General features: G+C 43.5%; 1 protein-coding gene across 1 annotated transcript; it reads left to right on the top strand.

Moving 5' to 3' along the window:
* The first annotated feature begins 17,793 nt into the window (after positions 1-17,793).
* LOC138854004 (uncharacterized) lies at positions 17,794-23,354 on the top strand. The gene is made up of 6 exons (XM_070094359.1): positions 17,794-17,908; positions 20,307-20,406; positions 20,628-20,855; positions 21,355-21,450; positions 21,831-21,964; positions 22,113-23,354. The coding sequence occupies exons 2-6, from the start codon at positions 20,326-20,328 to the stop codon at positions 22,882-22,884; spliced, it is 1,311 nt and encodes a 436-aa protein (XP_069950460.1). The 5' UTR covers positions 17,794-17,908; positions 20,307-20,325; the 3' UTR covers positions 22,885-23,354.
* The last annotated feature ends 401 nt before the right edge of the window (positions 23,355-23,755 follow it).

The raw sequence follows: 23,755 nt of genomic DNA on the forward strand, positions 1-23,755 counted from the left end.
CAGACTTTACTGACGGTAGCACCAGACTTTACTGACGGTAGCACCAGACTTTACTGACGTCAGCACCAGACTTTACTGACGTCAGCACCAGACTTTACTGACGGTAGCACCAGACTTTACTGACGGTAGCACCAGACTTTACTGACGGTAGCACCAGACTTTACTGACGTCAGCACCAGACTTTACTGACGGTAGCACCAGACTTTACTGACGGTAGCACCAGACTTTACTGACGGTAGCACCAGACTTTACTGACGGTAGCACCAGACTTTACTGACGGCAGCACCAGACTTTACTGACGGTAGCACCAGACTTTACTGACGGCAGCACCAGACTTTACTGACGGTAGCACCAGACTTTACTGACGGTAGCACCAGACTTTACTGACGGTAGCACAAGACTTTACTGACGGTAGCACCAGACTTTACTGACGTCAGCACCAGACTTTACTGACGTCAGCACCAGACTTTACTGACGGCAGCACCAGACTTTACTGACGGTAGCACCAGACTTTACTGACGGTAGCACCAGACTTTACTGACGGTAGCACCAGACTTTACTGACGTCAGCACCAGACTTTACTGACGGTAGCACAAGACTTTACTGACGGTAGCACCAGACTTTACTGACGGTAGCACCAGACTTTACTGACGGTAGCACCAGACTTTACTGACGGTAGCACCAGACTTTACTGACGGTAGCACCAGACTTTACTGACGGTAGCACCAGACTTTACTGACGGTAGCACCAGACTTTACTGACGGCAGCACCAGACTTTACTGACGGTAGCACCAGACTTTACTGACGGCAGCACCAGACTTTACTGACGGTAGCACCAGACTTTACTGACGGCAGCACCAGACTTTACTGACGGTAGCACCAGACTTTACTGACGGTAGCACCAGACTTTACTAACGGCAGCACCAGACTTTACTGACGGTAGCACCAGACTTTACTGACGGTAGCACCAGACTTTACTGACGGTAGCACCAGACTTTACTGACGGCAGCACCAGACTTTACTGACGGCAGCACCAGACTTTACTGACGGTAGCACCAGACTTTACTGACGGCAGCACCAGACTTTACTGACGGCAGCACCAGACTTTACTGACGGCAGCACCAGACTTTACTGACGGCAGCACCAGACTTTACTGACGGTAGCACCAGACTTTACCGACGGCAGCACCAGACTTTACTGACGGCAGCACCAGACTTTACTGACGGCAGCACCAGACTTTACTGACGGTAGCACCAGACTTTACTGACGGCAGCACCAGACTTTACTGACGGCAGCACCAGACTTTACTGACGGCAGCACCAGACTTTACTGACGGCAGCACCAGACTTTACTGACGGTAGCACCAGACTTTACTGACGGCAGCACCAGACTTTACTGACGGCAGCACCAGACTTTACTGACGGCAGCACCAGACTTTACTGACGGCAGCACCAGACTTTACTGACGGCAGCACCAGACTTTACTGACGGCACTGACACACCAGACTTTACTGACGGTAGCACCAGACTTTACTGACGGCAGCACCAGACTTTACTGACGGCAGCACCAGACTTTACTGACGGCAGCACCAGACTTTACTGACGGTAGCACCAGACTTTACTGACGGCAGCACCAGACTTTACTGACGGCAGCACCAGACTTTACTGACGGCAGCACCAGACTTTACTGACGGCAGCACCAGACTTTACTGACGGTAGCACCAGACTTTACTGACGGCAGCACCAGACTTTACTGACGGCAGCACCAGACTTTACTGACGGCAGCACCAGACTTTACTGACGGTAGCACCAGACTTTACTGACGGCAGCACCAGACTTTACTGACGGCAGCACCAGACTTTACTGACGGTAGCACCAGACTTTACTGACGGTAGCACCAGACTTTACTGACGGCAGCACCAGACTTTACTGACGGCACCAGACACTGACGGCAGCACCAGACTTTAGCACCAGACTTTACTGACGGCAGACACTGACGGTAGCAGACTTTACTGACGGCAGCACCAGACTTTACTGACGGCAGCACCAGACTTTACTGACGGCAGCACCAGACTTTACTGACGGCAGCAGACTTTACTGACGGCAGCACCAGACTTTACTGACGGTAGCACCAGACTTTACTGACGGTAGCACCAGACTTTACTGACGGCAGCACCAGACTTTACTGACGGCAGCACCAGACTTTACTGACGGCAGCACCAGACTTTACTGACGGTAGCACCAGACTTTACTGACGGCAGCACCAGACTTTACTGACGGTAGCACCAGACTTTACTGACGGTAGCACCAGACTTTACTGACGGTAGCACCAGACTTTACTGACGGTAGCACCAGACTTTACTGACGGCAGCACCAGACTTTACTGACGGCAGCACCAGACTTTACTGACGGTAGCACCAGACTTTACTGACGGCAGCACCAGACTTTACTGACGGCAGCACCAGACTTTACTGACGGCAGCACCAGACTTTACTGACGGTAGCACCAGACTTTACTGACGGCAGCACCAGACTTTACACGGCAGCACCAGACTTTACTGACGGCAGCACCAGACTTTACTGACGGTAGCACCAGACTTTACTGACGGCAGCACCAGACTTTACTGACGGTAGCACCAGACTTTACTGACGGTAGCACCAGACTTTACTGACGGCAGCACCAGACTTTACTGACGGTAGCACCAGACTTTACTGACGGCAGCACCAGACTTTACTGACGGCAGCACCAGACTTTACTGACGGCAGCACCAGACTTTACTGACGGCAGCACCAGACTTTACTGACGGTAGCACCAGACTTTACTGACGGTAGCACCAGACTTTACTGACGGCAGCAGCACCGGCAGCACTTTACTGACGGTAGCACCAGACTTTACTGACGGCAGCACCAGACTTTACAGACTTTACTGACGGTAGCACCAGACTTTAGCACCAGACTTTACTGACGGTAGCACCAGACTTTACTGACGGAAGCACCAGACTTTACTGACGGTAGCACCAGCACCAGACTTTACTGACGGCAGCACCAGACTTTACTGACGGCAGCACCAGACTTTACTGACGGTAGCACCAGACTTTACTGACGGTAGCAGCACCAGACTTTACTGACGGCAGCACCAGACTTTACTGACGGCAGCACCAGACTTTACTGACGGTAGCACCAGACTTTACTGACGGTAGCACCAGACTTTACTGACGGTAGCACCAGACTTTACTGACGGCAGCAGAAGACTTTACTGACGGTAGCACCAGACTTTACTGACGGTAGCACCAGACTTTACTGACGGCAGCACCAGACTTTACTGACGGCAGCACCAGACTTTACTGACGGCAGCACCAGACTTTACTGACGGCAGCACCAGACTTTACTGACGGTAGCACCAGACTTTACTGACGGCAGCACCAGACTTTACTGACGGCAGCACCAGACTTTACTGACGGCAGCACCAGACTTTACTGACGGTAGCACCAGACTTTACTGACGGCAGCACCAGACTTTACTGACGGCAGCACCAGACTTTACTGACGGCAGCACCAGACTTTACTGACGGCAGCACCAGACTTTACTGACGGCAGCACCAGACTTTACTGACGGTAGCACCAGACTTTACTGACGGCAGCACCAGACTTTACTGACGGCAGCACCAGACTTTACTGACGGCAGCACCAGACTTTACTGACGGCAGCACCAGACTTTACTGACGGTAGCACCAGACTTTACTGACGGCAGCACCAGACTTTACTGACGGTAGCACCAGACTTTACTGACGGTAGCACCAGACTTTACTGACGGCAGCACCAGACTTTACTGACGGCAGCACCAGACTTTACTGACGGCAGCACCAGACTTTACTGACGGTAGCACCAGACTTTACTGACGGTAGCACCAGACTTTACTGACGGCAGCACCAGACTTTACTGACGGCAGCACCAGACTTTACTGACGTCAGCACCAGACTTTACTGACGGCAGCACCAGACTTTACTGACGGTAGCACCAGACTTTACTGACGGTAGCACCAGACTTTACTGACGGCAGCACCAGACTTTACTGACGGTAGCACCAGACTTTACTGACGGCAGCACCAGACTTTACTGACGTCAGCACCAGACTTTACTGACGGTAGCACCAGACTTTACTGACGGTAGCACCAGACTTTACTGACGGCAGCACCAGACTTTACTGACGGCAGCACCAGACTTTACTGACGTCAGCACCAGACTTTACTGACGGCAGCACCAGACTTTACTGACGGTAGCACCAGACTTTACTGACGGTAGCACCAGACTTTACTGACGGCAGCACCAGACTTTACTGACGGTAGCACCAGACTTTACTGACGGCAGCACCAGACTTTACTGACGTCAGCACCAGACATTACTGACGGCAGCACCAGACTTTACTGACGTCAGCACCAGACTTTACTGACGGCAGCACCAGACTTTACTGACGGTAGCACCAGACTTTACTGACGGTAGCACCAGACTTTACTGACGGTAGCACCAGACTTTACTGACGGTAGCACCAGACTTTACTGACGGCAGCACCAGACTTTACTGACGGTAGCACCAGACTTTACTGACGGCAGCACCAGACTTTACTGACGGCAGCACCAGACTTTACTGACGGCAGCACCAGACTTTACTGACGGTAGCACCAGACTTTACTGACGGCAGCACCAGACTTTACTGACGGTAGCACCAGACTTTACTGACGGCAGCACCAGACTTTACTGACGGCAGCACCAGACTTTACTGACGGCAGCCCAAGACTTTACTGACGGCAGCACCAGACTTTACTGACGGCAGCACCAGACTTTACTGACGGCAGCACCAGACCTTACTGACGGCAGCACCAGACTTTACTGACGGTAGCACCAGACTTTACTGACGGTAGCACCAGACTTTACTGACGTCAGCACCAGACTTTACTGACGGTAGCACCAGACTTTACTGACGGCAGCACCAGACCTCACTGACGGCAGCACCAGACTTTACTGACGTCAGCACAAGACTTTACTGACGGCAGCACCAGACCTCACTGACGGCAGCACCAGACTTTACTGACGTCAGCACCAGACTTTACTGACGGCAGCACCAGACCTCACTGACGGCAGCACCAGACTTTGCTGACGGAAGCACCAGACCTCACTGACAGAAGCACCAGACCTCACTGACGGCAGCACCAGACTTCGCTGACTGAAGCGCCAGACCTCACTGACAGAAGCACCAGACCTCACTGACGGCAGCACCAGACCTCACTGACTGAAGCACCAGACCTCACTGACTGAAGCGCCAGACCTCACTGACTGAAGCACCAGACCTCACTGACTGAAGCGCCAGACCTCACTGACGGAAGCACCAGACCTCACTGTCAGAAGCACCAGACCTCACTGACGGCAGCACCAGACCTCACTGACTGAAGCACCAGACCTCACTGACTGAAGCGCCAGACCTCACTGACTGAAGCACCAGACCTCACTGACTGAAGCGCCAGACCTCACTGACTGAAGCACCAGACCTCACTGACTGAAGCACCAGACCTCACTGACTGAAGCGCCAGACCTCACTGACTGAAGCACCAGACCTCACTGACTGAAGCACCAGACCTCACTGACTGAAGCACCAGACCTCACTGACTGAAGCCCCAGACCTCACTGACTGAAGCGCCAGACCTCACTGACTGAAGCACCAGACCTCACTGACTGAAGCACCAGACCTCACTGACTGAAGCACCAGACCTCACTGACTGAAGCGCCAGACCTCACTGACTGAAGCGCCAGACCTCACTGTAAACGGGGTAAAACCAACAACAACATAGAAAATCCCTCATGTATATAGTTAATTGGAAAGATACAGGTGGCTGGAATTTATGGGCTATGACAGATTTTAATACGACAGTGCGAGTATCTGTACTAGCAACAGTATGAGCATTGTACTAGCAACAGTATGAGCACTGTACTAGCAACAGTATGAACATTGTACTAGCAACAGTATGAGCATTGTACTAGCAACAGTATGAGCATTGTACTAGCAACGGTATGAGCATTGTACTAGCAACAGTATGAGCATTGTACTAGCAACAGTATGAGCATTGTACTAGCAACAGTATGAGCATTGTACTAGCAACAGTATGATCATTGTACTAGCAACAGTATGAGCATTGTACTAGCAACAGTATGAACATTGTACTAGCAACAGTATGAACATTGTACTAGCAACAGTATGCGTATCTGTACTAGCAACAGTATGAGCATTTTACTAGCAACAGTACGCGTATGTGTACTAGCAATAGTATTGGTATTAGTACTAGTAACAATATGAGTATTAATACTAATAGTACTAACAACGGTACGAGTATTAGTACTAACAACGGTACGTGTATTAGTACTAACAACGGTACGAGTATTAGTACTAACAACGGTATGAGTATTAATACTAACAACAGCACGAGTTTCAGTACTAACAATAGCACGAGTATCAGTGCTAACAACAGCACGAGTATCAGTACCAACAACAGCACGAGTTTCAGTACCAACAACAGCACGAGTATCAGTACCAACAACAGCACGAGTGTCAGTACCAACAACAGCACGAGTATCAGTACCAACAACAGCACGAGTGTCAGTACCGACAACAGCACGAGCATCAGTACTAACAGTTATTGGGGTCTCCCTGTCAGCCACAGCGATGTGTCCATTACTAATTCTATTTCTAAATATTGTGCCCTAGGTGGACTGTGGTCAACCTGACACCTTGTGTAGTTTCTGGATCTTTCCCTAGGGTGCCAGGGGATCATTGCCTAGAGTGAACTGTACCAGAGGAATCCTATATTTACAAAATGTTTGTTCAACTGATTCTTGAAATATCTTCTGCATTTTTCGGCATATAAGGCGCACGACTGATTAAACCATACCACGGGTGGGGTTAGAACCCGCGATCAGTCTGAAAACTCAAGACTTTTTTATAACGAGAAACTCTACACCCAATTGTATCCAATCACCTGCCATAGTTTCTCGGTATCGTTTCGTGTAATTGTATCGTTTTGTATCTCGAAAAGTTCCTCATGTCTAAGTCAAGATTTTTAATTATAGTGAATAGTTCTTTGAGATGCCCTCGCAAGCTACGTTTTCCGAGTGAGAACACGTTGATCGACCTAAGTCCATTGTGTGATTTGCGTGGTACTGTGTGATTTATGTGGTATTGTGTGAGTTACGTGGTACTGTGTGATTTACGTAGTACTGTGTAATTTACATGATTTAAGTCTATAGGTTTAAGGTCTACCGACTACCGACTACACAAGGATTGAGGCTACATTTGACATAGTCTGTTTCTCAAAAATTGTATTAACTTGGTTGCTCTTTTTTACTCTCTCAAGTTTATCGTCTTCTTTCTATAATTAAGTTAACTGGAACTGAACAGCACACTCAGGGTGGGGGTTACTGAGAACATAACTTCAAAGCACACTCAAGGTGGGGGTTACTGAGAACATAACTTCAAAGCACACTCAAGGTGGGGGTTACTGAGAACATAACTGGACAGCGCACTCAAGGTGGGGGTTACTGAGAACATAACTGAACAGCACACTCAAGGTGGGGGTTACTGAGAACATAACTGGACAGCACACTCAAGGTGGGGGTTACTGAGAACATAACTGGACAGCACACTCAAGGTGGGGGTTACTGAGAACATAACTGGACAGCACACTCAAGGTGGGGGTTACTGAGAACATAACTGGACAGCACACTCAAGGTGGGGGTTACCGAGAACATAACTGAACAGCACGCTCAAGGTGGGGGTTACTGAGAACATAACTGGACAGCACACTCAAGGTGGGGGTTACTGAGAACATAACTGGACAGAACACTCAAGGTGGGGGTTACTGAGAACATAACTGGACAACACACTCAAGGTGGGGGTTACTGAGAACATAACTGGACAGAACACTCAAGGTGGGGGTTACTGAGAACATAATAGAATGTTAATATTGATTCAGGCTTTTTATGTTCTATATTTCTTGCTACTGAACAAAACATCCTGATGGCGTAGTTACTCTGAGCACGACATACTTACTAAATCGTAGGTGACTACCTATGACTATTCTTAGGTCCTTATTTCGTCTGAATGTGTTAGTGGGTTTCCACATAAGCTGTACTCCTACCTAATATTATTATTATATTTAAAACGCATTGATTTCACTTCCCCATTCTGAAGTTCATCTCTGTCTTTTCTGATTACATTAACAGTCTTTCCAGGCCTCTGTATACTAAGACAGTCTGTCCATGCCTCTCAGTACTTGCACAGTCTATCCAGATTTCTCACAATACCTACACAGTCTGTCGAAGTCTCTCAATGCTTACACAGTCTGTCACGAATGCTGCACATTTCTCTGATTCCTAATCATCCACGAATTTTTTAATTTTTGGATGCTAACCCCATTTCTAGATCAGTTACGCATATTAAAACAAAACTAGTTCAAGAATTTATCCTTGAGGGACACCACGCATAACGCGTCGCTACTCAGACTGCATCCTGCTTTAGTTTACAGTGTAATTTCCTGTGCGGTATTTTTCAAAATGATGTGAGAGAGGGGAGAGAGTGGGCAGAGGATATATAAGAGGAGGGAGGGAGAGGGGAAAAGAAATAAGATGGAAAAGGATGAAGGCAGAACTGACGTGATCGGAGGAAAAAGGAGGGGGGGGGGAAGCATGATGAAGTTTAATAGGCTATGACTGAATGGACGAATGACTTAATGAAATGAAAGATTAAACTGACTGAATGACTTACTGATCGCTTGATTTAATGAACAAGTGAAAGAATAAACAAAAGTGAATGAGTAAATTACTGAACAAATGAATTAATAATTGAGTGAACAAATACAGAAATAATCTAATGAATAAACTGATAACCAAACGGACGAATGAATGACCGAACACCTGAAAGAATAATAGTTCCGGGGAGAGACGAATTCAGAGCCAGTTTCATGAAGTCACAGCCGAAGTTCAGAAAAACTGGCAAAGTACTGCTCGTGAGACTGGGATAGAATGAAAGTAGCTCCTACAGCATTCCACGGCCAACGAAAGTGCTCGAGTTAGGAGTGACATCCAGTGTACTTACTGGGCACCTAACGTTTGTGAGTATACCAGCACGGGATATATACACCGAGGGATGTATGTTTCTTAGCGTGTATATGCTGAGAATTCACTTTAATCCCAGTTTTGAGGGAACAAAATATTCACATTTGTGCTCGATTGGCTTTAAACTTACATTGAGAAAAAAAAAAGAATGTAAGCAATTAGAACCTGGCAATGCTGCGTGTTTTAAATTAGTTTTTTGTTTTGTTCTGGAGTAACAAGGGAACAGGGTGCTAGAAAGGGTGCTGGAGGGGTGGTGAGGTTAGGAAGGTTTGTGAGGAAACAGGACAAGTGTTTCCTGACGCGGGTCTTATCCGTATGATGACTCGAAGCTGGAGGTTTTGGTAGTGGGGTTTTGGTGTGATGGTCAAGGGTAGTGGAAGTGTGTTGGAGTGGTGGTGTTGAGGTGTACTGGAGGGGGGGGATGTGAATGGAGAGGGAGTGAGTGGAGGGGGGGCAGAAGTGAATTTGATGATGGAGGAAGAGGGGAAGAAAAGTGTTAATGAGACACTGCTGGAAAAAGGAATTAAGAAAAGTGGGAAGAAACAGGGGAATGAGGAGGGGTAGAACTGAAGGAATGAATGAATGGATGAATAATAATAATAATAATAATAATAATAATAATAATAATAATAATAATAATAATAATTAATAATATTTAGTTCTACAAGTACATGATACAGGTTATACAGGCCTAGCTGACATCAGTGACATACTACGTATATAGAAAGTCCCTTGTTATGCAGAGTATTAAGATCAAATTAGGTTACTTTTGTCCCCAGAATGCGATCCATACCAGTCGGCTAACACCCTGGTACATATTTTACTGATAGGTGAACAGGAACAGCAGGTGTCTTAAGGAAATACGCCCCAGTGTTTCCACCCGTACCTCAATGTGTGAGCTGAGTGCGCTACCACCGAGCTACTAGACGCTAACAAATAAATGGATGAAGGAAGGAACGAAGGAAGGCAGGAAGGCTAAATCGTGTGAAAAAAAAATCCTGTCCTGGAATGTCAATTGAAAAAGATAGTCCAAAATCTGAATGAAGAAAGAATGATTTTACTTCGTGTTTTATAAAGTATGTCGAGTCCTCCCAACACACACACACACACACACACACACACACACACACACACACACACACACACACACACACACACACACACACACACACACACACACTGAATAGTGATTATTATAAATTTATTTATTTCCTACTAATTTTGTCCCATGATTTATCTTATCTAACTTTTATTGACACATGATATAAAACATAATTGTATGTAATTTTTGGAAGATCATTGGATTAACACTCTCTCTCTCTCTCTCTCTCTCTCTCTCTCTCTCTCTCTCTCTCTCTCTCTCTCTCTTTACACAGGGTTCGACAAGGTTAAGGATTCCTAACTTTATTGGCAAGCTAAGAGCTGTTACCTACATCAGCTCATTTGAAAGCATTTTTATTGTTATGAGACATACAAGTAGGGAACAGGATGAAGTTGGAGCCATCTGTGAGCCAGTATTTTCATCTGATCAAATGACTTTATCTCGTTGACATCATAATGCTGTACGAATGTGTTCCATACTCGAGTCATCCTGGGTATGTATGACCTCAGATGGAGTGATGTCCTGGAGAAGGGTACAGCCAGAGTGAAGTTGCTGCTTTCTGCCCGTCTTGTGGTATAGAAGCTTGTTTCACGCTGTCCTCGAAGTGGATCAAAGTGTGGTACTTTGACAATATTGGCCTTGTACATAACAGTAAGGCCACCCACATCCCTCCTGTGTTGAAGGCTCTGCTGAAATGACGGATCTATCCAGGATGGGTCCAGGCGAGAGATGAGACGTCTTGCTCTGCTCTCTGCTCTGTCAAGCAGTCCCAGATAAGAGGGAAGGAGGGAGAGGGGAGGCAGGCAAACCGATCTCTCTCTTTCTATCACCAGAAATAAGTACTGGAGTTGCTACAGTGGTCATTCTGCAAAATTCTCTCCTTCGAGCTCAGTATTTCGTTTCCGGATGTAAGATACCAAGAGCAAAGTAGTCAGTGTTTTATAAGCAGACAGATGTTGTCTTCTTCCATCACCGAATTTAAACATGCAAAATGACAATAAAATTCAAAATGACAAGGATAAAACATTTCCAAAATCGAGGGCAATGCGGGAGAGAAAGAGAAAAAAAAAGGTGTCTTCAGAAAATCCATCCAACTTTGATTACAGAATTTATTAAAAATAATTCCATGAATGCAGACATATGCAAACTTATATATATATATATATATATATATATATATATATATATATATATATATATATATATATATATATATATATATATATATATATATATATATATATATATATATATATATACACGCTTAGCCGCCTGTCAAACAATAAAAATGATAATCATAAAAATAATTCTCTCTCTCTCTCTCTCTCTCTCTCTCTCTCTCTCTTTCGTTTTACAGACATTCGTTCAATAAATTTAATAATGGTTCGCTCTTGCTTGGAATGCTAGCTGAAAATACCAGTGGAAGGAAATGCTAAAATATGAAATATTGTGGAAATGTAAGTCCAAGTGTTTCTGATGTGGGAGAAATTCGCCGAAATATTCTGAAAGAGCGAACTTTGTACTGAATGTTGGTCCGACCCACTAAATATCTCCGGGGAGACTAATGTGATAATTCTAACAGCTGCTCTTCTCTCTCTCTCTCTCTCTCTCTCTCTCTCTCTCTCTCTCTCTCTCTCTCTCTCTCTCTCTCTCTCTCTCTCTCTCTCTCTCTCTCTCTCTATCTATCTATCTCTCTGTCTTTCACAGCTACAACAGAAGAGTGTAGCGGAAATATTTTGAAACATATAAACATACCTTCACGACCGGGGAAACATAAGCTTCCAAAGAAAATAAAAAAAAATAAACTTACTCAGAATACAAATAATTACCCACATTAACAAAGTGGGTAAAGATCTGAACCTCGGCGATGTGACTAAAAGAGAACCTATGTTGTGGTCAGGATAAGTTCTTTGGAAATAAAGATGAAGGTTTCCAGCGGCACAAAGTGCTCTCCTGGAAGTGCAGTTAAATGTAGTGTTCATATAAATAATCCGATTACAATTGTTATAATCACGGGGGAGCGCTAAATCCGTAGGATTATACAGCGCGTGTGGGGGGAAGATGGAAGGTATTGAGGCTCAATTCAGGGAACTGAAGCACATTATTATTATTATTATTATTATTATTATTATTATTATTATTATTATTATTATAATCATGGGGAATTGCTAAACCCGTAGGATTATACAGCGTCTGGGGGGGGGGGGTTATGGAAGGTATTGAGGCTCAGTTCAGGGAACTGGAGCATATATACAATTCCCTAGATCAAGGCCCCTCACCAGCGTCAAGGAACCTCCCTTGAGGAGACAAATAACCCGAGCTTAGCAAAGGAAGTCCACGAGGACGTTTTAGACCTTCTTGGGTTATTGTCAAGTAACAAGTGAACGAGAATAACTCAGAGAACACCCTGAGACATAGCAGGAGGAAGTGAGGTGAAAGGATTATTTGTGTATTCTTAGGTAAATGGACACAGATACAACTAATGTGACATTTTATTGTGGCCACAACGAAATGTTACATTATTTGCATGTGTCCATTTACCTAATATTATGGCAGTAATTCTATTATTACTATATTTGCATATTGCTCCAGCCACGATATTGAAACTTTTTTCTATTCTTTGTAAATGTATAGTTAGGTGAATGATACAGTAGAATATGCATTGGAAATAGACCTTGATGTTTTTTTTATTATACCGCCGAAGAGGCTAGATTATTGTGCCCCCGTATCTTTATATATATATATATATATATATATATATATATATATATATATATATATATATATATATATATATATATATATATATATATATACGAAAGGCCTAGGAACTAGGTCCCCAGTAGGGTTAGCAGGAGAACATTTGGGTTGATATTTACAGTTGGTTCACCTGTTGCAAGCAGATTTATGATATTTCCTTAATATATCTTGAGGTAACCGAAATGTAGTTAGTGCTTCATTTGAAAACATTTTTATTGCTATGAAACATACAAGTAGGGAACAGGATGAAGTTGGAGCCATCTGTGGGCCAGCATTTTCATTTGACCAACTGACTTTATCTCGCTGACATCATAATGCTGTACAAATGTGTTCCATTCTCTCTCTCTCTCTCTCTCTCTCTCTCTCTCTCTCTCTCTCTCTCTCTCTCTCCCACACACACACACACATAAGACCAACAACGCTTGTGAAGTCTAAATGAGCTCGAAGACCCTACTCGAAAACCCAACTTATCTTCGAGTGTTCGTGTGTTTGAAGATTCAAATCAGTTTAATGACACTTCCATCTTCCATCCGATTATGACAACTCTGCCCGCCCGGCCGTTCCTTCGTGTAGTGTCTCGCCAACTCCAAGACAAAATACCATCGAGGAGAAGTCATTAGGGAAGCGTTCTTGAAGTGTTGCCTCTTTCCTATCTGCTGTGAAGAAAATTTTAGAGGTACACAGGGCATTAAACTGATGGAAGTTGGAAAAAAAAAAACTTGTGGCACTTTGAATGAGACAAAAATCCGAATTATCAGAATATTAAAACGTTGAAAAAAATGATTAAGTTCGTAAGTTAGTTACTGATAAGAACACTAAAAATGTTTTGTTAAAAAATGCCAACAAATGTATAGATGAGACAAATATGAAGCGTTATGTAACATTATTAAAGAACATTTCGCACATTTTATCAGTTCGATGAACGTCTTTACTTGTAAAGATACAAGGGATACAGATACAAATATGATAATACCTATAATACTGTAGAATAAATACAAAATCAACACTTAGAACATTAAACTGGAAAACGTTTCGCCCACTGGAGGTCTCTCCAGTCTACTACAGAGGGCAGAAAAACACAGATTACTTCGGGGGGCAAGGAAATCCTGTGAACTAGATAGTGTCATGTTCGATAATGCTAGATGATCCAGCAAGCATCATGTGCTGAGCAAAGAAAGAAATTGATGCACCGTTTTCCCAGCAAGTCTCATTTATAACCTTATACATCATCATGGACAACTATACAATATTACCACAGTTGGATGAGTGACACAAGGTGCGACAATGATAAAAACAACAGGGGAAACTCAAAAAAAAAACAAATGTGGCAGTACTTCATGACTACAGTTCAGACATACTGCAAGAAACATCTAATGCTTTACAACTCAGTATATGGGACGATAGAAATTTTTGAGGGCAGAATAATATAAATACTTATGCGAAACGCTTCGTCCAGCAGGGAACTCATTAATCCAATATAGAGAATATGAAGATAACTTATACATCAGGAATAATATTCACAGATCTTTATCAGTTGATGACCGATCATTGGCTCCCGAAGGACAAGCCAATAACCGGTCAGGGTCAATGACAGGCGCCAATACACAATATGTTGACGTCCCAAGGTAACACACAATGTGCTGACGTCCCTAGATAATACACAATGCGCTGACATCCTCAGATATCAGCGCATTGTGTTGGATTCAGCACCTTGTGCGGAGTCCAGCTTTATGACAGGGGATGGATGATTGCTGTACCTTCGTCTTGTTGGGAGTTTATAGGGCCACGACATCTTACGTCGTATCGAGCTCTAACACCTTATCACCGTCTACTCATTGCTCGTACCTCTTCTACCCATCCTAGAAACACTGACAACCTCCATGTGGAAAACACATTGTTTATATTACAAAATATTAGCAGTTTCCTGCTTATAAATGAATCATTGTCGGGAAAATTAACATTCCTCTGTAATCCAATGCAGGAATTCATAGTTTTTTTTTCCAGCTGGTTAATTTATTCTTTTTATATTGTAAATATATCAGAATTTTATACGGTGACTGTGGTTCACACGAAAAATTACCAACAGCCTGGCTGATCAGACGCTGGCCGTAATTAGAGGACGGAGAATCGAGCCTCCACATTCCTTTCAAGAGTTTAACGATTAATAAAAGAAGATCAATCACCTTTAAACAGTACTTGTTAGATTATGTTGTTTTAATTAATGACGTTGGTATTTTATATATATTTATGTGTGTGTGTGTTGAGGGAGAAAAAAGATATCAGATTGGAGGGAAAGAGTGTGGTGGAAGTGACTGAATTTAGAAATTTGGAAGTAAACATGTCTGCAGACGGATCTACAACACAAGAGATGAACCACAGAACAGACGAGGGGAAACACAAGTGTGATGAAGCGACTCTGGAAGGAAAGAAGTTTATCTGCTGAGTGATAGCAAGGAAAAGGATGGGAATTTACCAGAGTATTGAGGTACCAGCTCTTTTACGTGGTTGTAAGCATGGGCTTCAAATGTTCCACAGACCAATATCTATAATTCGTTCAGTGTCAGTCACCATCAGTGTCAGTAAATCTAAAGGAAATGGGAAATATCCCGACCGTTTATGCCGAGAGAGATGCTCGGTTGTTAGACAAACAAACATTCTATGAGGAGAGTGGCATTCCTTTTATAGAAGAGTTTTTTCTAGGCATAAAGGACTCAAACCTGGATTCCATGCTGTTAAGTGACTCGGCGTTGAATCCAGGGAATAAGGTCACAGGAAAAATTCCCACAAAAGATAAGTCACAGCTCTGGGAAGGAAAAAAAATCACATGGAGGAAAAAAAGTCACGACTGCTTGTGGCTGGGCACAGTACCGGCTAACCTAACCTCAATCAAACTTAATCTGACCTAATCTAGCCTAACCTAATCTACCCTAACCTTTCCTTATCAAAATTGCTCAGTGACTTTTTCCTGTGACGATTTTTACTGTGACTTTTTTCCCCAGTGACTTTATTACCGTTCAATACTCAGCGTCAGGGAGATTATCGGGTTGTCACCCAAGAGAAGTATTCCCGACCGTCAGAAACCAATTGCTCGAATTTACGACACCACTTATGAGCCACTGTCAAAACATTGACTAAAGAGACACACATGCAATTACATGAGATCAATGATGACTTTTCAGCTATATCCTTGTTAAACCAGGTAAGCAAGATCGATCTTTATCTCCCAGTAGGCACTTGGTAACACCTCACCTCCCAGTAGGCACTTAGTAACACTTCACCTCCCAGTAGGCACTTGGTAACACTTCACCTCTCAGTAGGCACTTAGTAACACTTCACCTCCCAGTAGGCACTTGGTAACACTTCACCTCCCAGTAGGCACTTGGTAACACCTCACCTCCCAGTAGGCACTTGGTAACACTTCACTTCCCAGTAGGCACTTGGTAACACCTCACCTCCCAGTAGGCACTTGGTAACACTTCACCTCCCAGTAGGCACTTGGTAACACCTCACCTCCCAGTAGGCACTTGCTAACACCTCACCTCCCAGTAGGCACTTGGTAACACCTCACCTCCCAGTAGGCACTTGGTAACACCTCACCTCCCAGTAGGCACTTAGTAACACCTCACCTCCCAGTAGGCACTTGGTAACACCTCACCTCCCAGTAGGCACTTGGTAACACCTCACCTCCCAGTAGGCACTTGGTAACACCTCACCTCCCAGTAGGCACTAAGTAACACTTCATCTCCCAGTAGGCACTTGGTAACACTTCAACACCCTGATTGTCTTCTGAATACCGGTTAGTCTTAATTCACTCTAAAGAGTTAATCCAGTAACACTAAGATTCGATTAGTGTATATTCCTGGGAATATTCTGAGACGACGATGCGATTTATTACTTAACTGTGTAAACTGGGTGAGTTAATCCTTTACCGGGCAGGACCGGCAATGTACTGGCAATGTACACTTAAAATAAAGTGGTTTACCTTAGTTCCCCTAAGCTTGGCCTCCTCTATACGTCCTCTCATGGCCAAGGCTTGGCCTCGTCTATACGTCCTCTCACGGCCAAGGCTTGACCTTCTCTATAAGTCCACTCATGGCCAAGGCTTGGCTCCCTCTATACGTCCTCTCATGGCCAAGGCTTGACCTCGTTTATACGTTCTCTCATGGCCAAGGCTTGGCTTTCTCTATACGTCCTCTCATAGCCAAGGTTTGGCCTCCTCTATACGTCCTCTCATGGCCAAGGCCTGACCTTCTCTGTACGCCCTTTCATGGCCAAGGCTTGGCCTCCTCTATACGTCCTCTCATGGACAAGGCTTGGCCTCCTCCCTATATAAATACTCTCACAACCATAACTTGGCACAGGATATTCATACACTAAGAAGCGTATTTCTCTCGGTGTATATATGTTGAGAGTTGATTCTAGCCCTTGTTTTAGGGGTTAAAGTATTCTTGTCTTGTAGTTATGGGCAACCTTAATAAACACTAGTGTAATCGATAGGATTAAAACCCCGTTAACCAAACATAACTTTTCACGTGTTAATGTGTCCAATCACTCTCAAAGTTTTGCCCCTTCTACGGGTCATCTCACAGCCAATGAATTAATGTACTATCGGTTGCATTGTAATAATTACCCTTATGTTCAGGTGGGAACGCTAAACCCGTAAGGTCTTTCAGCGCCTGGGAAATGGGAGGCAATCAAGTTCAATCCGAGGCAGAGTAGAGTAGCTCAAATTCCTCGGGTCAAGAGCTCTTGACCAGCATCAAGGTACGCTCCTTGAAAGAGTTGTTGTGTAATGAGGGAACCAGTTTCCAAGTGTTGTGTTTACATTGTAGAGGAAACGGACGTTACCCGGCACACGTCCCTCGCTGCTGCTGAGACAAGCACCGTCACAGGTGAGTGGCCGCGGCAGTCATGGGTATATACATCTAGTGTGTTTCTCTCAGTGTATATACACTGGTGGTAGTGGATGTCTTCGGATATGTGCAAAGCAACCACTGTGAAAAAAATAGTGAAATTCCAAGAGCTTGGAATTTCACTGTTTTTTTTTTTCACAGTGGTTGTTATGCATATTGTGATATTAACTGTTTACTGTGATCTTATTGCAGCACTGAGAGTTGCGTGTCTGTCGGTATATATTCACGGGGAGAAGTATATCTCCGTTCACCTAGAGATGCGTATCTTAGTGCATGTACACAGAGATGCGTATCTTAGTGCATGTACACAGAGATGTGTATCTTAGTGCATGTACACAGAGATGTGTATCTTAGTGCATGTACACAGAGATGCGTATCTTAGTGCATGTACACAGAGATGTGTATCTTAGTGCATGTACACAGAGATGCGTATCTTAGTGCATGTACACAGAGATGTGTATCTTAGTGCATGTACACAGAGATGCGTATCTTAGTGCATGTACACAGAGATGTGTATCTTAGTGCATGTACACAGAGATGTGTATCTTAGTGCATGTACACAGAGATGTGTATACCTCTAGTGTATATATACAGACGTATGTTTATATATACTAGGTGGTATGTACATACATTTTCAGTATACTTTATTCCCCACTTCAGAGATTAATGTATACTTGACTGCTGGTCAGTAGGTGCCGTGCAGCCTTAACGACCCTCGTGTAGTAGATAGGTTTGAAACGCAATAAACCAACCGTCCACTTTATCCCAGGTTCTGCTTCTTTTTGATATTCCAGGGCATTGCATGATGCAAATATAAGAGCTCTTGATCCACAGAAGTGGAGCTCTCCTCTTCCTTCTTGGATCAAACCTAACTACCTCTCAGGCACTGTATTTCCCTAGAAATTAAATTTATTATTTTTGACGAAATAAAAAAAATCTGCATTAATAAAATTTCACGTTTAGATTTTTTTTTTTTTAGATAATATAATATCTGTTATGCTTCCTTGAAGGAGGAATAACTATATATTCGTGAATGCTCTTGATCCGAGAAATTTGAGCTATTCTATGTTGGATAGCAGCTAATTAGCTCTCACGTGTAGTATGACCCTTACAGATTTAGCGCTTCGTAGTGAACATAATATAAGATTTATAAATTATTTTAAATACTTTTCTCTATGGATTATTACTGACAATATCTTTCACTGGAAGTGCCTGGATGCCGGCGATGGGTTCTTGATCCATGGAACTGGAGTTACCCTGCCCTTCGTTGTCTTCATTTCCTCCCTTTTCCTAAGTGTTGTATGGCCTCCCCTACGGGTACAGCTCTTCCCCATGCAAATAAGTCATAATTTTCTCTCTGAATCTTTCCTGTACGTTAAATTTCATAAACCCCTTCATGTGGAGGCTCGATCCTCCGTCCGCTAACTGCGGCTCGGTCGCTGATCATTCAGCCGGTTAATCTCTCGAGCAGATTTTCCTATTAGTAATCCCCCTCCCCACCGAAATTTCCCCGAGCTATCTTCCTACAAATAGGACCTTTCCAATTTGTAAATTTAGTAGACTCGTCTACAATGATCATACTCATGCGTACTGGTTGCCAGTGGTTAAGTGAACACAGATTTTAACAGGGACTCGACTATTTAAGGTATCGCAGTGTAAGAACGTATCAGTAACCTATAATTTATTGTAAATACTGACGTTATAAGCATATTATTCTTGTAATTAAACACTTGTGGTAAATTATGCTGATTTTTACCTGCACCATGATACCTTCACGACCATGGGACAGCAACCATAGTCATCTAGTACGAGTGATAAGACTTTAATGCAGTTATATTAATGGTATACAGTGCTGGCAAGTATATGATGACTGTGCAGCAGTTGGGTTACCTTTTATTATGGAAATATTTCGTGGTTCAGCAAGCTTTTTCAGTCGAATACGAGAGTGACTTAAATTACTTGAAGGCTTAGGGACTGATTCCTCAGATTTATGTTTCCACTGCTTTTGCTCTCTCGAATATTTTAAGTTTCCTCCGTTTTCGACTGAAGAAGCCTGGTGAGCAGGCAGCACACACAGCCAGAGGTTCCCAAGTGTGCATATGTCTTGTCCACAAATGCAGTCGTATGGAATCTCTGTGGACTGTTTCTGCCACGTACTTTTAACAAATCACAAATTAAGTTATTTTTTGAGTGTCGTAAGAAGTATGGAAGCGGCTTTTGTATCAGTCGAGGATACAATTACCCAAAACAGAGGTTACGTAGAGTTCCCGGCTAGTGTAACTTATAAATAAAATATACAAACTTTGCAAATGTGTCCATTTGCGTAAACAGAATCATCCGTCCATCACTTTAAATTTCATTGTCCAAACTTCCACAGAGCCACAAATCGGGTTGGGATGGCCAGCGGCGGAGAGGAGAGAGCAGGTTGTTGGCAAAATCAACTTCATCATCCAGAGGGTCGCCTCTCCGCCGTCAGGGTATATCTTTTTCTTTCTGTGCATAATCTATTGAACTTTGCACCTCGGAAAATATTTCTGAGGAAACTCGGTGAATTTTTTTAAATATAGGTTTTATCAAGAACAGAGTAGCATAATGTTTAATGTATAGTCGCTTGACATTTCATAAGACCTTTTGTAAAAAAAAAAAAATATTTTCCAGTGGCTTAAATATTCGCTACGAAGTACTTTTATTATCTCAGGCCCACCACCGAATATTGGGGATACAATGTCCAGAGATGGAAGCCATGACTTTAAGAGCCTTAGAGCGAGATCAGACCTTGCTGCAGCACAAAGCGGACGCCTTCAGGATGCTGGCAGAGTTCATAAAAACCGGGAAGGTGGCTTTTCCTAGACTCGACCTGGCTTACCAGGTTTATGTGTTATCATTCAAATACCGGATGTCAGAACTTTACAATGTTTGCAGTAAGGTAAGTATTCTTTTTCTTTTGACACCTGTCTTTCCTTTCCACCTCCCCTACCCTACCCAGGTGGGTTTTAAAGAACTTTGCTAATCAGAAAAGTTGCTGGTGTTAGGTTCTGATCCAAAGAATCTGAGCTTCTCTCCTATGGACCTTCCAAGAAAGACACTGACAAACTGATTTATCTCCTTCCCACACGCCTCGTATATAATAAAATAATCACAATTACAGCAGTAATATTAGAAATGTCTAGATGAAAGTTTTCTGACAGGTTTCCAGTCTTTCTATAACACCTTCTCTGGAATGAATACAATATGCAATTCTGTATTTCTCTTTTTGCTCTGTATAATGGTTTGCCTTGTAGTTCCGCCACCTTGTGTGGACGATAGGTAACTAGTCTTGTCAGCAGTTGTAGTGATTCACTCTCCGATGAAAGGAAGGTGTAGGTATAAGTTTGTATTTTTACTTTCATAATTGTTGAGACTTTGACTATGCACTTGTCATGCAGTTCCTTTACCGAAGACTGAATGACATGAACATCTTCGACACTTACAACGTCTCCGCGATGGTGAAAGACCAGACCCTTCTAACTCAGTGCTCACAGGTTCGTAAGGCTTTGACATCTGTAAGACCATTGCCAATTATTCTCCATATATTTAGTTTACTTTTCTAAAATTCGTACATTTATAGCTGCTTGGATGTGAATGTTAAGTTTCCAGCTAAACCATAAGTTTACGTTTGTTGATTATAGCTTAAAATACTTTCACCATTTTTTTATGGAGGTCCTCGCATATACTGCACCCTCTTCTCGGTCTTGCAAGCTTTCGTTGGCTTTTGAGCCATTGTTTCACCCGTTGGCGAAAATTGCCGGCGGGTGGAACATAATGGCTTAGTTTGAAGCCAACAAAAACGTGGAACATCGAGGAGATGCTGTATACGCGGGGCCCTCCTGTAGTGATGGTTCTTCAGTGTTATTCTCTGCAGTACATGTTAGCGTCTTCGATAACTCTGTGGACCAGCGAAAGGTTTAGTCTGCTCATTCCAGCCGCAATCAGACACCTGCTGAGCACAGTAAACGGTTTTCCAGACGAGAGTGTTTTGCATGCCATACTTTTGTGGTAAGTTACTAAACTCTTTCTCCCCTTACTTTTTCCTTCTATACATTTCCTATGCGATGTTTCGATACTGTATTGATCAAAATTGAGCCTTTTGTATTTTAATATCAAGACTTTGTAATGGTGTTCAATGTTTCACGATCTTCCACAGGTGTAATAGCCAAGAGTCTGCTGGCAAGATCCCCAAGGAAGAGCTGCAGATGTTGATGAAAGAGTTTCTGAATATCATAAATGCACTCAAAATAACTATGACAGAGTTCACCTCAGAGGTGGTACCCAGCAGCGTCTTCAGTCCTTCAGTTCCCTTTGCCATGAGCTCCAAACTTGACGAAGCGAATATCAGTTGGAGAAACACTTTTATACAGCATATTCAGCAGTGCAATAATGGGCAGCAGGAGCATCTGGAACATGCTCAGCAGGAACCTGAACTTCTGCTGGAACGCAACATGCAGCAGTTACTGGAACTTTGGGGCCAACTACCATCGTGTACTCTGGATCGAAAGGTTCTTGCCCTTCATATAAAAGGTCCTGGGTTTGGCCATTACTTATGCGTGGCAAGCGACGGTATGCAAGAAAACGAACACGGGGAGGATGTACAAGTGACATATTTTACTTCACAAAGATCCCTGCATCTGGAACGAGTCCACTGTGCGCACCTTCCAGAGTGCGCCATGGTTGCTGATGCAGTTGACCATAAAGGCAACATGCTTCATAGGTCGCACTGGTGCAGGTCTTCAGGACTCTTCACGCCTCCTGTGTTCTTGAGTAACGGCCAGACTTGCTGCATCACACTAATTGCTTTGGAAAAAGTGCCAGAGAAACACAAGAGAAAACACAGGATAGAACATATGCTGAAAATTAATCCAGAGAAAGAACTGGCATTCACAGATGGACCACTTTTGTATATCTGGTGTCCATTGTAAAGCAGGTTTTACTTCTTTTAAAACAGTGACAAGATAGTTTATAAACTAACTCCGCTAAATATTTTAACATATGATTTTTAATATTTGACTGGAAACAAACATGGCATCTTAAGTATCTGCTTCAGATGCTGATCAGCGCTGTATAGCCCTTGTGGCTTGGCGCTTCTTTTTGATTATAATAATTCAGGTGCTGATGATACTTGCTGTCATCCAATATTTTATTGACGAGTTATTGCTAAAAGTGACTGATCTCTTTGATAGAGATTCTCATACTTTTACTCTATATGCAAGATCTTTTTAGGTAAGACACATATGCAACTGTTGCATATGTGTCTTGCCTAACAACCTGTCGGTATTTTATACCATTTTATTGTTCAAGATTTTTTTAATATACTTTTTTAAAGTCTAACTTTTAGATGTTTACTTTACCTGTATCTGATGATATGAAGTGAGAAAAAGCAGAGTAAAATAATTCACCTTAACGGTTTTTTTTTATATAAAAAGAAGATTGACACGTACTCGAGGATCTGCAGAAAAAGACCTGAAAACTGTAAACAGAAAACTTTCATTTTTTATCAGTTCATTTTTTTTCCATCCAATTGGTTTCTTTTGTTGAAGTGCCCCTCGGGGAAGGTTCCTTGATGTTGGTGAGGGGCTCTTGATTTAGGGAATTGGATCTGTGCTCCAGTTCCCCGAATTAAGCCCCCCCCCCAGGCGCTGTATAATCCTCCGGGTTTAGCGCTTCCCCTTGATAATACTAGTAATTTGTTGAAGTGGGTTTGACTACAGCTGAAGATGAACATAAGAAAGGAGGAAAACTGCAGCAGACCTGTTGGCCCATACTAGACAGGTCCTTCACAATCCATCCCAC

The sequence above is a fragment of the Cherax quadricarinatus genome, chromosome 45 (assembly GCF_038502225.1).
Source record: "Cherax quadricarinatus isolate ZL_2023a chromosome 45, ASM3850222v1, whole genome shotgun sequence".
Lineage (NCBI taxonomy): Eukaryota > Metazoa > Arthropoda > Malacostraca > Decapoda > Parastacidae > Cherax > Cherax quadricarinatus.